The 15,281-nt window shown below is 42.2% G+C and overlaps 1 protein-coding gene across 1 annotated transcript; it reads left to right on the forward strand.

Moving 5' to 3' along the window:
• The first annotated feature begins 435 nt into the window (after window positions 1-435).
• LOC105029171 (granzyme B(G,H)) lies at window positions 436-4,247 on the forward strand. Its single transcript, XM_029124814.2, has 5 exons — window positions 436-560; window positions 1,328-1,496; window positions 2,014-2,155; window positions 2,903-3,172; window positions 3,700-4,247. The coding sequence occupies exons 1-5, from the start codon at window positions 497-499 to the stop codon at window positions 3,850-3,852; spliced, it is 798 nt and encodes a 265-aa protein (XP_028980647.2). The 5' UTR covers window positions 436-496; the 3' UTR covers window positions 3,853-4,247.
• The last annotated feature ends 11,034 nt before the right edge of the window (window positions 4,248-15,281 follow it).

Raw genomic sequence — 15,281 nt, forward strand, 5'->3', positions numbered from 1 at the left:
TTTCTGACCCAGAAAACATAGAATAACCTTTTGCAGAACCACTACAAGAAAGTAAGGCTTCTGCACAGTGCAGCTGGAACCCAGTGTGGTTGAATATGGTCAGACATTTCACATAAATGCTTAATTTCCTTAGATCTTAGAAATGGTCTGTTGTGGTTAGTCTAACCTCAAGAACATGATCAGTCACTCTTGTCATGACAATAGCAGAGACTAAGAAATGAAAGGCAGAGAGACAAGCTTTCTGCTTGCAGGTAGAGGACCACAGAGATGTGTAGAGCATTCTGCCTGCAGGTTTTTGTATGTGTATAGGCTGTGTGTTCATGGCTGTGTGTGTTACTGACTTGTTCCCACACTTAAGACAACTACCACATCCTTTCTGCTGAGTATATATACTGTTATGTCTGAGGGAGACCAGAACATCTCAGCTTTCTTCAGGCCAACCCCAGAATAGCATTCAGCAGTGTCTCTACATTAGAACCCTCTGAAGGACCAGACCATGATGCTCTTCAGAGTCCTCAGTCTCTGGGTCTTCATCATTCTACCTTTATATCTGCAAGAAGGTAAGTGTGTGTGTGTGTGTGTGTGTGTGTGTGATCTTTTGCCAGTCCTCACAAGGTAATACTCCAAATCTGGCATAGGGGTTATGTTAAATATAAATCTTACAGCTGGGGTTAGTGTCAGATTTGACATCACATTGTTGGTTAGGGTTAGACATTAGTGCTAAGTTAAGTTTAGGCATAAAGGTTAGGTTAAGGTAAGGTCACCTATTTAATACAAAGCACTAATTTCTAATATTAGCAATGATACATTTCTGAGAATAATACAACACAACCTAGAGTGAAGAAATTTAAGTTTTCTGGTGGTACCGAAAGTATCTTGCGAAAGAGATGAAGGCTGCCAATGGCCTAAATAATATGTCTTGTATAAAAGCCATTGTGTTGCGTAAACTTAGATCTGACGAGGGTAAAAATAAACATACAGAGAAAATGCAAAACAAGCTACCTTAGGGATGGGACTGGTTCAAAGCAGGATTCCCTGCCCCTCCAGGGTTGTAGTCTATTAGATTGCGGAAGAATTTTGACTGCCTGTGTCATTTATCGGGCCCAGTCCCTCACTCCTTCAGGCCAATTAAGCAATTAAAATGTGTCAAATCTCACTGACCTAGAAATCTCTCAGACATGACACACCACCTAAGTGTTCCTCAGGGTGAAATGGTCCTTTAAGCTTAGGGAAATAATATATTTTTCTGGTCCACACAAGGTTGGAAATAAACACTTTTGTGTGTTTGTATATTGTCTGATATTTGCTTACATGTGTCTCCTTCTAGGGGACTGTACAGAGATCATTGGTGGACATGAGGTCAAGCCTCACTCACTACCCTACACTGCCTTATTGGAGAACTTCAATAGTCACCTGGTCTGTGGAGGGATGCTAATTAACAGGAAGTGGGTCCTGACTGCAGCTCATTGTTTGGTGTGGGGTTTTCCCTGGAAGAGGTGGGTCAGTAAACAGTATCACTAGTTTTCCCTGGAAGAGGTGGGTCAATAAACAGTATCAATACTTTTCCCTGGAAGAGGTGGGTCAGTAAACAGTATCACTAGTTTTCCCTGGAAGAGGTGGGTCAATAAACAGTATCAATACTTTTCCCTGGAAGAGGTGGGTCAGTAAACAGTATCACTAGTTTTCCCTGGAAGAGGTGGGTCAGTAAACAGTATCACTAGTTTTCCCTAGAAGAAGAGGGTCAGTATTAATAGTTTTTGTGCATCCCAGTCTTGTGGTCCAGTCATGTATAATGGTGAATTTGTATTTTAAATACTAAATATTTAAATATTTTTGAAGTAGCCGAATCAACAGAATATTTTTAAATGATTAAGAAACATTTTGATTCTGTGTATTTCAGTATTTTCAAAACCATGCTCCTTTCCCACTTTCTGCTTAGTATCTAAATGGGATCCTCCCCCAAACATCATGGTTAATTTACATATGCTAACCCATCTGATTCTGGACCTTCAGGGACATCAAGACGGTCCATCTGGGTGTCCACTCCCTGAAAAGAGCTACAAGGGCTTCAATACAGAGTATAGAAGTAGAGAAGAATGTTCCCCATCCTGACTACAACGCTGAAACATACCAGCACGACATCATGCTGCTGAAGGTGAGAATAACTACTGAACAATAACCCAGTACTACTACCAGACTGGTCTTTGATACTGTATAATAACCCAGTACTACGATCAGACTGGTCTTTGATACTGTATAATAACCCAGTACTACTACTAGACTGGTCTTGTTACTGTATAATAACCCAGTACTACTACCAGACTGGTCTTGTTACTGTATAATAACCCAGTACTACTATCAGACTGGTCTTTGATACTGTATTATAACCCCACACTACTACCAGACTGGTCTTGGTACTGTATAATAACCCAGTACTACTATCAGACCGGTCTTGTTACTGTATAATAACCCAGTACTACTATCAGACTGGCCTTTGATACTGTATTATAACCCAGTACTACTATCAGACTGGTCTTTGATACTGTATTATAACCCCACACTACTACCAGACTGGTCTTGGTACTGTATAATAACCCAGTACTACTATCAGACCGGTCTTGTTACTGTATAATAACCCAGTACTACTATCAGACTGGCCTTTGATACTGTATTATAACCCAGTACTACTATCAGACTGGCCTTTGATACTGTATTATAACCCAGTACTACTATCAGACTGGTCTTTGATACTGTATAATAACCCAGTACTACTACCAGACTGGTCTTGTTACTGTATAATAACCCAGTACTACTACCAGACTGGTCTTTTAATCTGTATTATTTAATTAATCCCAGCATTGCTTTAAGTACTAAGGTCCATAATATCTCCTATTTTCTCCAGCTGAAGAAGTCAGTCAAGGAGACTAATAATGTCCGCATTAAGCCTCTACCCAAGCCTGTACCAGATATTAAGGCTGAAACAAAGTGTTTTGTGGCTGGATGGGGAAGAACTAAAAAGGGAGGAGCCCAGTCGGATGTCCTGTTGTCTGTGAACGTCACAGTGATCGACAGGAAAAAGTGTTCGGTTATGCACAAAAATGAAACTAAAATCACCAATGAAATGCTTTGTGTCGGCTACCAGGACACAGATCCACCTGCTGCCCCTTGTCAGGTAATAGTGTGTGTGTGTGTGTGTGTGTGTGTGCGCACGTGCACGCTTGCGTGTGTGTGTGTATGTGTGTGTACACGTCCTGGACAAGTTTGTGCATGGACACTTGATGCAATGACACTGTATACTGACACAAGACCCCCTAGTTATTGCTTTGTTACAAAACCATTTCAGTCCAGACTCCCCCTGTATGAGATGTCTACTGCATCATTCTTCCACATTCAGCACCTGCTCTGCAAGTCACATCCAGTTAAAAATCCCTAAAGCAAATACATCTCTGGGTCCTTTCAGTATGCAACATCTAGTGAGTTGTTTTGGATAGTGTGGATGAGAAATGAGAACACAGTTGCAGAAATATAAAACTGGACTCCTCCCACAAATGCAAAGGTTTTGGAAAGAGAACCAGAGAATGGATTTCAGTTACATACCATATCCACGGACTCCTTAAGGAAACCAGTCATTTTATAATTAGTATGAGGTGTCTATATGAAGTGATTATCATGGTGTATCTTGTATTGTCTGTGTTTCAGGGAGACTCTGGGGGTCCGTTGGTGTGTGGTGGTGAACTACGAGGAGTTGTGTCCTCTGGTGAGGGATGTGGTCGTGAGGAGTTTCCTGGGGTATACACATTCATATCTAAATATGATGAGTGGATCAAGGAGACCATCAGAACCTCTGAGTGAGATGTGTGTAATTAGCTGATTAGAGCTCTTCTCAGGTTGACATTTCTGTATTATAAATGTTTTATTCTAATATTTTGAGATACTGGACTTTTGATTTCCATGAGCTGTAAGCCCTAATCACCAAGATTGAAACAAAGAAGGCTCGACATTTTTCACTTAGTGTGTAATGAATCTAGAATATATGAAGGTGTCACTTTTTTATTTGAACTAAAGAAAAATAACTTTCCACGATATTCACATTTTTGGAGATGCACCTGTATACATGTAGCTCAGGCTACAACGCTTTGACCGATTCCAAGTTTTTACTGATTTGTTTGACATAAATGTTTCATGATGTAGAATGTATTATTGATTGTTCTGAGCATTTGTGAATTAATAAAACTTTGAGACTTTGATCTTTAGTGTTCTTTGAATTCTGTGTTTGCTTTAAATTTAAAAAATAAGGTTTTAATTCTAGCACTGACTTTGCTAGTTCCGTGAGTACAATATACTTAATACTGCTGGTAGCCAACATAATAAATTAGATAAGGTTTTTGCAAAATGAGGAATCAGGAAAATGGATGTTGAGCAATCAGATCACTGCTTATGACTGAGTTGTATTTGCGAATGTCCAGCTCTGCTCACATACTGTGGTACCCATCAAACAAAGCCTCCAGCACATCCTGAACACACAACATAAGAGCGTTTCACATTTTTCCATCCTAAAGACAGTGGCTACTAATAACCTAGCTGGCCTACAGGATCATGTTACAACAAGGTAGCCTTGGAAGTAAATCAGCCTGGAATTTGAAGTGGTGAGAGAGGCAATGGTTCAATCATGCACTCATCCTATTATGATTACATGATCACAAATCTGTCAAACGACCTCTGTCAAGGCCCCTCCACCCCTCCACCGCTCCGCCCCCCCACCGCTCCGCCCCCCCACCTCTCCGCCCCTCCACCGCTCCGCCCCCCCACCGCTCCGCCACCCCACCTCTCCGCCCCCAACTTGCAACAACGTCCTGTGTCGCTGACAATCCCTAGCTAGCTACTTTGTTAAAGACACAGCATACCGATTAATCAGCAAACGTGATCAATATTGATCAGTGGGTAATGTAGCATATACCGCTAGCAGCTTCATAACAGGACATTCAGACTTAATTTCCAGGGGGTCCAGTGAGCAGGTTCTCCTGTCTATTTAAAGGCAATATGGCCCTTCATTAGTTTTTACTCCGATAACATTTGGAATAGTTTAAAGATGACAATTTAACCATTTGACTTTGAGTTTTTGGACACCTGTCATTCTGTATTTGAACAAAATATTTAGCTGAAATGCTCACAGTTGTTGGCCCCTCCCACACACACCTCTGAGACTCATCCAGATGTAATTAGGTTGTCATGGCAATCACGTATTCTTCTTCTGTCACGAGCTCCAATGTTCCAGTTTTTATTAGAACTTTAATGTATGGTTCTTCAATAGGGAGTTCTTCTGGTTCCAGATCAGGTCCTGGAACGGGAGCAGCACCTAGATGAAGGTGCAGGATATCAGAGCATATATTAGTGCCTCACGTATCAAATGTTAAAATGACAGCAACAGATTGATTGATACCAATTGATTGATAGTGATTGATCAGTCAATCCGCTTTGTGGCTGCATTCAGCAATTTGATTGATTGGTTTGATCATTATTTTATTAATCAATGTTCAGACTTCTCTTCAGGATGAGATACAGTATCCAGAGTAAAACAGCAGGACAGATTAACTTGACAATTCTCTGACACCGGGAAACCACATTCTGCCCATCACTGCCCCCTAGAGGAAAAGGACAATATGAAACAATATAATATAACAAACAACATTAAACAGCAATAGTGTTTAAACCTGGTACTAAATATTAATATTAAACAGCTGGGGTATTCAGACTTGGAACATAATATTTATATTGAACACCAGGGGTATTCAAACCTGTAACACAATATTAATATTAAACATCAGTGGTATTCAAACCTATTACAATATTATTACAACAAATCTGTGGTATTCAAACCTATAACACAATATTAAACACCAGGAGTATTCAGACCTGCAACACAATATTATTATTAAACACAGGGGTATTCAGCCCTGCAACACAATATTATTATTAAACACCAGGGGTATTCAGCCCTGCAACACAATATTATTATTAAACACCAGGGGTATTCAGACCTGTAACACAATATTATTATTAAACACCAGGGGTATTCAGCCCTGCAACACAATATTATTATTAAACACCAGGGGTATTCAGACCTGTAACACAATATTATTATTAAACACCAGGGAAGTTCAATCCTTTTCAGTGGGGACACCATTTTCTTTTTCCAGAATTTCTTGGGATGCTATTTTCTGTTAACCCTACTCCAAAAATAATATCACAAACTAAAAACCTATGTTTGATATTTACTTTAACTAATAATCTTCAATACATTATATTTTAATCTTTCTGGCATTTTGTAAATTTGTGGGTTTCCGGGGTTAGGAGATCCGTGCGGAGGGGGAGCCGTTGGAGTGGGGCAGGAGGAGTTGGGTACAGGAGGAGTAGGGTACAGGAGGTGGTGAGGTGAGGCATGTGGAGGGGTGTGTGAGGAGGGGGAAAATATAGGAGGTTGAGAAGGGTGTGTCTGGACTCAACACATGGTGATTCTGTAGCTGTGATCAGCTTTCTGCATCAAAGGGGGCGTATCCCAATGCAAAGTCACATGACCTCTCCTTCTGGATTCCGCCCAGCCATGGTCTGTAGAAGATGGTACTGTTCCTGGGAGTTCAGGTCTGCCAGGTCCACATAGTGTCTAAGTAACAGCGGTAGACGTTCAGTAAACAAACATCCCTGAAATAGAGCAGACTTGATTCTCTGTTCTACATGTCAGAGGTAGGTTGGTTCTATAAAAAATATTTCTATCTGAACATATGTCCTGCTAGTTATATCTGTATATACAGACGGGTGACAAATGACAGGAAAAACCTGAATGAAAGTGGAAGATGCTTCCATTCAGGTGTACTGCATGATACAATTAAGCAATGAACATCCTATCATGCTCTGTGGCCTATATACAAAGGCATGTATACAAGCTTTTAGTTGTTTGTAAAAGACAGGATCAATGTTACTGTATTTCAAACATATTTACAGTAGGGTGTGATGGTAATTCCATCAATCGACACTCTTAAATAAGGAAGTACAGAGATGAAATTCTCTAGGCACAAATTAACCATTTTAATATTATTTGCAAATTAGAGAGTCGCGTCAAACGCTTACCAACATAATCCTCAGAGGAGTGTCTGACTCCATACATGCACAATCCGTATTTATTACAGTGAAAAGGGGTGTGGTAGGTTGTTGCCCATCTGTCTTGTGTCACAAAGGCTTTACCCAAAGGGTGGGCTGTCCCTGCACCTTATCCTTCCTGCCATAATCTTTACTGTTGTGTTTACCTAAAAGGGAAAACTGATCTTACTTCCCCCCAAGGACCACATTCCTAAGGAACAGAGAACTGACACCCTTCTTTGTATAGGCAGGAGGACATGGCCCAAATACCTAATAATCCTCTGATATTATGTGTCACAATCAAAGTAAAACTTTACATACTAACCAATGGAAAGACGGACATTTCTCCAATGTACCTTAATTCAAAGTTTCCATAACAAGGGTAAAGACAGGATCAGTGTTACTGTATTTCAAACATATATACAGTAGGGTAAAGACAGGATCAGTGTTACTGTATTTCAAACATATTTACAGTAGGGTAAAGACAGGATCAGTGTTACTGTATTTCAAACACATTTACAGTAGGGAAAAGTCACTCCGTTGGACACCAGAGAGACAAACCAGTGACTCCGCCCCCAAATGACATTGGAGGGAGGGCATCCCAGTGGCGATGAGGGCCCACCTGACAAGACAGAGGGTGGACAGTATCAAGCCTTTCCTTTCACCTTCACACCTCTGGGTGTGAATACTGTATATGGTCTGTATATGTTGTATATATACTGCATATATTGTCAAGACAACGTATTCTGATTTCTAAACATCATTCTTTTCACATACTTCAGTTGGGATGGTCTATTCACCTACACGTGTTTGTGTGTTGATACTAGGTGTTCCAGATATATCCCAGACAGTCTGCACCAGCTGAGATGAGCTTAGATTCACAGGGACTGACAGCCAGATGCAAAACACGACCCATATGACCTGAAAAACAGCCAGAATTACTTCCTACTGAGACTTGGGATTGGCTCCCCTCAGTCCTGTTTGCTGCCTTCCTGTGAGTGGGAAACTACCACTTTTAAAGATGGTATTTGGGTATAATTAATCTTCATGACAAATTCAGCTCTACATTATAGTCCTTTGCAAATATTCAAAAAAATTCAAATATGTTTGCAATTGGAGTTGGCGTTGTGTACTTTTTCCATCGGTACTTTGACTTAGGGCTAAATTCAAACGGGCTCAAATGGAATTTTCAAATTCGAGCGGGGTCGGGTGAAACTAGTTTCAGAACAGCACGATCTGGTGCCAGCCTGATTAGAATCTAGGCCGGTGACTCCATTACTATGCAACCACCAGATCACTGCTGGATGCTGACAGGCTGGTTAGCTGGTTTGTCTGTTTGTGCTGTAAGCTTACATTGTTAGATCTGTCTGATAACTGGAAAACACTAATGGGTAGTGATGTTAAAATGAGGCCTCGTTGAAACGATGAGGCGTTCCAGCCAATTGTTCTGAAAAAAGATTCATTACTCGAGGCCTTTTGTAACACTGTACGCTAGGGACACCTGCTGGTATAAATAGTTCTGAGCATCCAAATAGTTAGAAATCACGTGCCATTTGTCACAGAAACATACATGTATTAACGTTCACATGGTGTTCCTAAACTGGTGCCCCCTCTGCAATGTTCAGACTGAAATGCTGTCACCAGCTGTGTAGCCCATTTGGTACAAAGCACTTGTGGATTTGTTTGATTTCTGTCTGATACTGCCCGGACTGCATGTTTCTCACATGTTGACCATGTCAGTCCACTACATTGCTTTGACTCTCCTTCACATGAATCAGAAAGATGTGCTTGGTGTGACACACAGGTCTGCAATGTTCAGTTGCATTTTAGTCTCAAATCATTTTCTACGCACAGTTTGTGTGGGTAGGCTACAGTTCTCAAACTGCTGAGAACCCAATCTCACATTAGTATGTAATTGCAAATTGCATCAAAGTCTTAACAGTGCGAATTGACAATTTACTTCTACAACTGAAACAGACAACAAGCCAATCACATGGTCCTACAGAAATCCAGGCCTCGTTTGTCATCCATGATGTCATTCTCTGAGAACGATACAAGCCTCGGCACAAGGTTTTGCAAGAAATAGCCCTAGGTATTCGATACATGCTTCAAAGCTTTGGTCTCATCCATAACGCCACTACTAATGCGTTGGCCAAAAATGTAGTTTGGCTACAGTATGGTGTCACAACAAAGAGAAATGTGACCTGAAATATATCAAATACAAGTTCTCTTGTTCAGAAAGTATTACCTATCCCAACTGTACATCATGAGAAGTATCAGGGTTGTAGTACCAGTATTTATGAAAGAGACATTTTCATAAAAACTATGTAACCCAAAAGGAATGCAGAAATTAGCTCAATCTTCAAGCTAAAGTTTTTAAAAGCCTGACCTAATACAGCTTCTGTTTTGCCCTGATAACTGTCATACAGTAATCTTTATCCTGGGGTACTAGCCAGTGGTGTGCTAAATAACAAATTGTTGAGGCTGAATTAAACCCTTCAGCATCTAGAATTGGCACATGAAGGAAATTCGAGCTAGCTAGCGTATAGTTATCGAGCTATCTAGTGCAGTGTTTCCCAATTCTGGTCCTTGGGACCCAAAGGGGTGCATGTTGTTGTTTTTGCCCAAGCACTCACACACCTGATTCAAATTAAAGACATAGGTTGATTATGTCAATCAAGTGTGTATGTGGTAGGGCAACATTTGAATCAGGTGTGTGAGCGCCAGGGCAAAAACATGCACCCCTTTGGGTCCTGAGGACCAGGATTGGGAAACACTGACCTAGTGCTTCATTCTTTCCTTCGCAATGTAAATAAGCAAAGCATCTCAGTAAATTGGTCCAAAGTGCCAAGAATTACTCCAACCAGTGAAATGAAAAGATGTTAATGAAGCTTGTTTAGTCCCCACAGTCACATCGGTCATAAAACGTTCTCTCACCATGTAGCTGATTGGTCTGTTCCAGTGAGGGAGAGGATCTCCAGCATGTAATGTGATGATGAGGAAGACCATGGCCAGTAAACAGAGCTTTTCTCTTCTCTGACCAGACCAAGGAACACACCTACAGAAGAAAATAAATTGATAAAATAGTGCGAGATGAGAGGTTGTGTCACTTTGTACTTTCAGTTAAACACAAGCGTACACACTTCCAGAAAGATAAAATAAAATATATGTATTTGTCATGTTAAGAAAGACCTTGTTAGGAATGGTTACTTGAAAACAAAATACATAACACATTCACTAATACTATTCAACGAGAGAAAGTCTTAGTCATCCTATAGCCAAGCATTGATTTGAGGATAGCTAGTATAGGCTCTGGCTCCTGCTAAAATTCTAAAGCACAACCACTCTGCTATATATTATATAATGTGTGTGTGTCACCCAGATAAATGAAATGACTGTGTGGATTCACACCCACCTGTGAGTTGGTCTGGGCTGAGTCAACACAAACACCTGATTGGTTATCCCAGATCCTCAGAACTCCATCACTCCGCCCGCCTCCACTGGCGATCAGCTCCTTCTGCCAAGGACACCACGCCAGAGCCTACACACAAACACATTTCACACTTTATTATCAATGTGATAATGATAATCATTGTACCTGTTTCCATGTTCCTTATGGAAACAGGTACAATTTCCCCACATAATCTAATTGCCCTTGTTTTAATCATTGAAGGGATTTTTTTGGTCCCCTTCAGGTTATCAAAACGTGTAGACACAAACACAAACACACACACACACACACACACACAGTAAAAACATACACTAAATGAGGCCACACCTTAACCGCACTAGGTTGAGTCATTGTCATGACAGGTGGGCGGTTCTTCGTCATTGACCCCAGGTCATTGGTCCAAATGCTGAGGAGACCATCCATTGAGCCACTTGCCAGCAAATCCCCGGCCGGAGACCACTCCAATCCACACACACCCCCTTCCTGGCGGAACACACCCACCATCTGGTTGTCAGCTCTGTAGTCATGGTGATGGATCAGACCCAGAACAGAACCGCTGTCGGTGATGAGAACACAGTAGTAATTGGGTTTTTAATCACAACAAGATTTTCACAAGAGTAAACATCCACACAAACATACATACACACCCACACACACTCAAGCACACACAATCTTATCCCTTTTATAATCTTTTAAACCCTAAAGCCTTTGTATAGAAGGCTCTCCCTGCTTACAGTTTTTCTGAATTGCTGAAACACTAAACCCCATTCTCTAACCCAAATTCTCAGTGGCCTAAACCAATTTCTTGAATCAGTCACTCTTATGGCAAAACCTAAAACAAATTCAGGTAGTTAGACACCATTTGCAATTGCATTCACTCGGTTTGTAAAACTCTAAACACATACTCACTAAATCACATTTCACACTGTGATGCACTTGTGTTGCAAAATGGTAAACATGGGCGGCATATGTTAAACACAATTACAACACAGTTGTCATCGTTTACACACAGTGACTCAAAATAGTTCACACTCGTTTCCAATGTAATCAAACCAATTTTCCAGAATATAACTCAGTTCAGTGGACACAGGAGGCACAGGTCTGAGGAGTACGTGTCAGAGGACGTGGATGAGGAGGAAGAGTATGTGTCAGAGGAGGTGGATGAGGAAGAAGAGTATGTGTCAGAGGAGGTGGATGAGGAGGAAGAGTATGTGTCAGAGGACGTGGATGAGGAAGAAGAGTATGTGTCAGAGGACGTGGATGAGGAAGAAGAGTATGTGTAAAAGGTGGTGGAGGAGGACTCAGCACACTCCTCTGGCCGGACTCAGCACAAAGACATGATGCTGAGGCAGAATGAATCTCTCACTGACTTTTGCAGCTGCACAACATTTGAGTTTACAGTTATTCAGAATTGCGAAGACATTTATTGAAACCACCCATTTTCTCAAAATGTTGAACTCAGAACCAAATCTTCAAACTACACTCACAAAGCCCCTGACTCTTCTGTCAAAATCAAACACTCATCTGAAAACCATTTAATCTGTTCTCAAAATCCAACAATGCTTTTAGATCACACACACACAGCCAGTCAGTCAGTATATACACACACTACAGAGCATCTTTTTGTGTAGTGTCTAATGAATGCTCTGTAGTGTGTGTATATATTGACTGGCTGTGTGCATGATCTGAAAGCATTGTTGGATTTTGAGAACAGATGAAATGGTTTTGAGGCGTTTGATTTTGTAACGATACGAGACGGAGGCAGGTGTTGTGGTTCCAGATGGTCTCCAAACCTCAGGCAGGCACAAGGTCAAAAACAAAGAAGTCCAAAAGACAGGCTAATACAGATGGGGCTAGGCTGGGAATCAGAGTCAAAGGTAGATCAGGCAGAAGCAGGTCGGTACACAAAAATCCAAAAACTGTAGATGATCCAAAAAGGGCTTAGTAATGATGCAGCGAACAAACAATCAATACCTCACAGTTGGAATTCTGGGTGTGGAAGTACTAAACACTGGGAGAAGACAAAGGAACAGGTAAGTGACACAGGTGATCAGTATTCAGGTGATGGTGAGGCGGGAAGAGGGATGCGTTCAGGTGGAGTGGAAGGTTGAGGTCTGGGAGGTGCGCCGGTTCCCGGTGAGGAGTGACGTGAACAGGACACAGACCTTAGAAATGTTGACAGAAACGTCAGGGGTTTTGGGAGTGTAGTTTGAAGATTTGGATCTGTGTTTAAAGTTTTGAGAAAAGGGGTGAAGGTTTCAAGAAATGTGTCTTAGCAATTGTGAAAAAATGTAATTATCCTTGTGGGTCTACTTGGTGCATCAGATTAGTATAACACATAACCCACATTACCCACATTACCCTCATTACCCACCTGCTGATGATCTGTTGATTCCAGCTCAGTTCCCCAACTCCAGAGAGGTGTGACTTGACAGTTCTGATTTTGGTCCTCCTCTCCACATCCCACAACTAGAGAGATGGAGAGAGAGAGGAGAAAAAGAGAAAAAGAGAGAAAAGGACAGAACGAGAGAGAGAGAGGAGACAAAGAGAGAAAGAAAGAAAAAGACAACGATAGAGAGAGGAGACAAAGAGAAAGAGAAAAAAGGATAGAGAACGAGTGAGAAAGAGAGAGAGGCATAAAATATAAGTGATTGCGGCTTTCTTCACCATGTCTCCTCTAATCACAGAGAAAGTTCATTTCTATTTTAGTCATTTAGCTGAGGTCTCATCAGTTAGTGAGGGCATCCATTTTCATCCTGTCCCTCGTTGGAATCAAACCCACAACAAAAGAATGTTTGATGATGTGACATTGATCTGTTAACCGTCAACCTCATCAGACCCAAAACCGAGCAACACACCAACCGAGCACCCCCCACCCCACTAAGATTTGAGCCTGCCAGTCGGTACCAGCACGGCCCCGTCCTTCGTCCCGATGCCCAGTACACATCCATCTGGGCTCCAGGATACCGAGGAGACCCGGTGTCTCAGGCTGACAGGGACACAGGGTGTGTTGGTGGTTTTGGGCCGGATGCGTCCCTGTAGATGTTGTGTGTCGGCGTCCCACAGGAGCACATCTGAACCCAGGGCGACAGCCACCAGGCCCCCACTGCTCCAGGACAACAGGTGACTATCTGTGGAGGACAGGGGTTCAGGAGGGAGGGGGGGGTCATGGGGGAGGGGGTGTCAGGAGGGAGGGGGGGTCAGGAGGGAGGGGGGGTCAGGAGAAAGGGGGGGGTCAGGAGGGAGGGGGGGTCAGGAGGGAGGGGGGGTCTGGAGGGAGGGGGGGTCAGGAGGAAGGGGGGGGGTCATGGGGGAAGGGGAGGTCAGGAGGGAGGGGGGGTCAGGAGGGAGGGGGGGTCAGGAGGAAGCGGCTAGGTCAGAGGTTGCCACCTTGTTCCCAGATAGACAATGCAGTTCTTATTTAACTGACCTGGAAGGTGTGCTGAATTCAACCACTAAACCAACCAGCCAATTAGTGTGTATCTGTTGTGTGTGTGTGTGTGTACATGTGTGTGTGTATGTGTGTGTACACGTGTGTGTGCGCCACTCACAGTAGTCATCTTCCAGTGAGGGCAGTGTCAGAGTCAGCTGTGATTTAAACTGGTCTCCTGGATCAGTGGGAGATGTATTCTGGACAAAGAATGGATGTAGGGCAGAATCTCCCACCCACACACACACAAACACACACACACACAGAGACAACCTTAAAACACAAATACACACACAAAGCCAACCTTTCAAACGCAAGCACACACTCCAACCTTTAAAGACACAAACACACAACAACCTTAAAACAGACAGACACACAAAGCCAACCTTAATGACAGAGACATCACACACAGTTAAACCCCAAACACAGTGATGTAATGGCAAATAAAGGTAAAAGGTATCCATTGTATAAATCACTCCATACTAAGCCTGTCTTTTCTGAGCATCTGTCCTGTTGTCCAGTAGACCAAAACCAGTCCTAACAACAACAAGAAAACACAACAACCACTGGTGTGAAATGGGGTCTGTTGAATATATTTTACTGGACATGTTTAACAACACAAAGACATTTGAAAGTGCTTACATTTCTTTGTTTGACAATTACATGCAAGAGTCTGTGTGCGTACCTACAAGTGTGTTTGACTGTGTGTGTGTGTGACTGTGTGTGTGTGTGTTTGACTGCATGTGTGTGTGTGTGACTGTGTGTGTGTGTGTGTGTGTGTGTGTGTGTTTGACCGTGTGTGTTTGACTGTGTGTGTGTGTGTGTTTGACTGTGTGTGTGTGTGTGTTTGACTGTGTGTGTGTGTGTGTGTGTGTGTGTGTGTTTGACTGTGTGTGTGTGTGTGTGTGTGTGTGTGTGTGTGTGTTTGACTGTGTGTGTGTTTTCCGACAGACCTGTTCAGACTCATTCCTCCAGTCAGTGGTTGATGACATGGCAGATCTGATTACACCAACCTGTGAAACGCTGGCTGCCACCACTGTCTCTGGCAGAGGACAGATACACAGTCATCGGTAGCAGCATCAATCACGCGGATTTGATGTGTAGGGAAACACGACCATAGACCCATCGTTGTGAGTGATTTAGGACGGTCATATAGTATAATTAATTAATAAACCTTGCTTGTAGTAGGGTACTTATACTGCATAGAAATATACATATTTGTCAATATTTCATTCATTATTTCATTCATAATTCCTTAATTTAAAT

This window comes from Esox lucius, chromosome 13, assembly GCF_011004845.1.
Source record: "Esox lucius isolate fEsoLuc1 chromosome 13, fEsoLuc1.pri, whole genome shotgun sequence".
Classification (NCBI taxonomy): Eukaryota; Metazoa; Chordata; class Actinopteri; order Esociformes; family Esocidae; genus Esox; species Esox lucius.